The sequence below is a fragment of the Eimeria tenella genome, genomic scaffold (genome assembly GCF_000499545.2).
Source record: "Eimeria tenella Houghton genomic scaffold, Eth_scaff2820, whole genome shotgun sequence".
Classification (NCBI taxonomy): Eukaryota; Apicomplexa; class Conoidasida; order Eucoccidiorida; family Eimeriidae; genus Eimeria; species Eimeria tenella.
Genome location: NW_013542699.1, coordinates 1 through 1,619, shown reverse-complemented (window position 1 = coordinate 1,619; position 1,619 = coordinate 1). Strand labels below are relative to the sequence as shown.

The 1,619-nt window shown below is 57.6% G+C and overlaps 1 protein-coding gene across 1 annotated transcript in view; it reads left to right on the top strand.

The window, feature by feature from the left end:
* Positions 1 to 1,581, top strand: part of ETH_00043610 (succinyl-CoA ligase, putative) — a gene marked incomplete at both ends in the record, with an annotated part of 1,719 nt that extends 138 nt beyond the window's left edge. Inside the window, 3 exons of the mRNA XM_013375508.1 lie at positions 3 to 481; positions 699 to 781; positions 914 to 1,581. Of these exons, the coding sequence (XP_013230962.1) occupies positions 3 to 481; positions 699 to 781; positions 914 to 1,581 (1,230 nt within the window). The remainder of the gene's footprint in view (positions 1 to 2; positions 482 to 698; positions 782 to 913) is intronic.
* Positions 1,582 to 1,619: the final 38 nt, after the last annotated feature.

The window sequence follows — 1,619 nt, the reverse complement described above, 5'->3', positions numbered from 1 at the left end:
AGCAGCTGCAGCAGCAGCAGCAGCTGCAGCAGCGGCGCTACCTCAACCTCTACGAGTACCAGTCGATGCAGCTGCTGCAGCAGCACAACGTGGCCGTGCCGCGCTTCCGGGTTGCTTCGACGCCGGAGGAGGCGCAGTCTGCTGCTGCTGCGCTGCAGCAGGAGCTGCTGCAGCAGCAGCCGCAGCAGCAGCAGCAGCAGCCAGGACTTGTCGTCAAGGCCCAAGTCCTGGCCGGCGGCCGCGGCCTCGGCTACTTCAAAGAGAATGGCTACAAGGGGGGGGTGCAGCGCTGCAGCAGCCCGCAGCAAGTGTTTGCTGCAGCAGCAAATATGCTGCAGAAAACCCTCGTTACGAAGCAAACTGGAGCAGCAGGGAAAGTCTGCAACACAATTCTCATTTGTGAGGAGTTTAAGGCCAAGAGGGAGCTCTACTTGGCCATTATCCTCGACAGAAACACCGGGGTCCCCATGCTCATTGCCAGGTCTCTCGAGGGTTTAGGGTTTAGGGTTTAGGGTTTCGGGTTTGCGCGGCGGCGCGCGCCGCTCTAGGGTTTAGGGTTTACTGCGCGGCGCTGCTGCAGCAGCGGAGGACGCAGCTGCTGCGCCTGCGCCTGCGCTGGTAGCATCCAGTGCCTAGGGTTTAGGGCCTAGGGTTTAGGGTTTAGGGTTTATGGTTTAGGGTTTAGGGTTTGTGCGCAGCTCTCAAGGGGGTACCAGCATAGAAGACATAGCGCACTCGAACCCGCAGGCGATAAAGAAGATCCGGATGGGTTTTGACGAGGGTGGGTCATTTGGAGGGGAAAAGGAGTAAATAGAGGATAAAAGTGAATAAGATTAATAAATAATTTTAAAAATTAGTTAATTTAATTAATTAAATGGTATAAATGGCTGCTTTCCGCCGCTTCCTGCTGCAGCGCTCTCTGCGGACGCGCTGGAGGAGCTGCGCATACACCTGAATCTCAGCCCGTCCATGGGCCACCAACTAAAGTCTTTAATTTCTTCTTTGCACAATTTATTTATATCCCGAGACTGTTTATTAGTGGAAATAAACCCTTTAATCCTCACTGACACGCCCCCGCAGCAGCAGCAGCAGCAGCAGCAGCCGCAGCAGGAGCTGTGGGCAGCAGACGCGAAGCTGAGCGTTGACGACAACGCGAAGTACCGCCAGTTGGATTTGTTTGAGTCGGTTGCTGCTGAGGAGAAGGCGGCGCAGCAGAACTGCCCGGCAGCAGCAGCAGGAGGCGCAGCAGCAGCAGCAGCAGCGCTGGAAGCAGCAGCAGAGGAGCAGCAGCTGCAGTACGTGAAGCTGGGCGCAGGCGTGGGCTGCCTAGTCAACGGCGCGGGGCTCGCCATGGCCACCATGGACTTGCTGCAGCTGCGCGGAGGTGCAGCAGCAAACTTTCTGGACTTGGGAGGTGCTGCTGCTGCTCCTCAGATTGCTCTCGCGCTGCAGCTGCTGCGCTCAGATGCTGCAGCACCAGTTCTCTTCCTCAACATCTTCGCCGGCATTCTCAAGTGCGACGAGATCGCCAAGGGCCTCGTGCAGGCCGCCAGGGAGCACAAAATCCACAAACCCATCGTGGTCAGCTGCTGCTGCTGCTGCTGCTGCTGCTGCTGCTG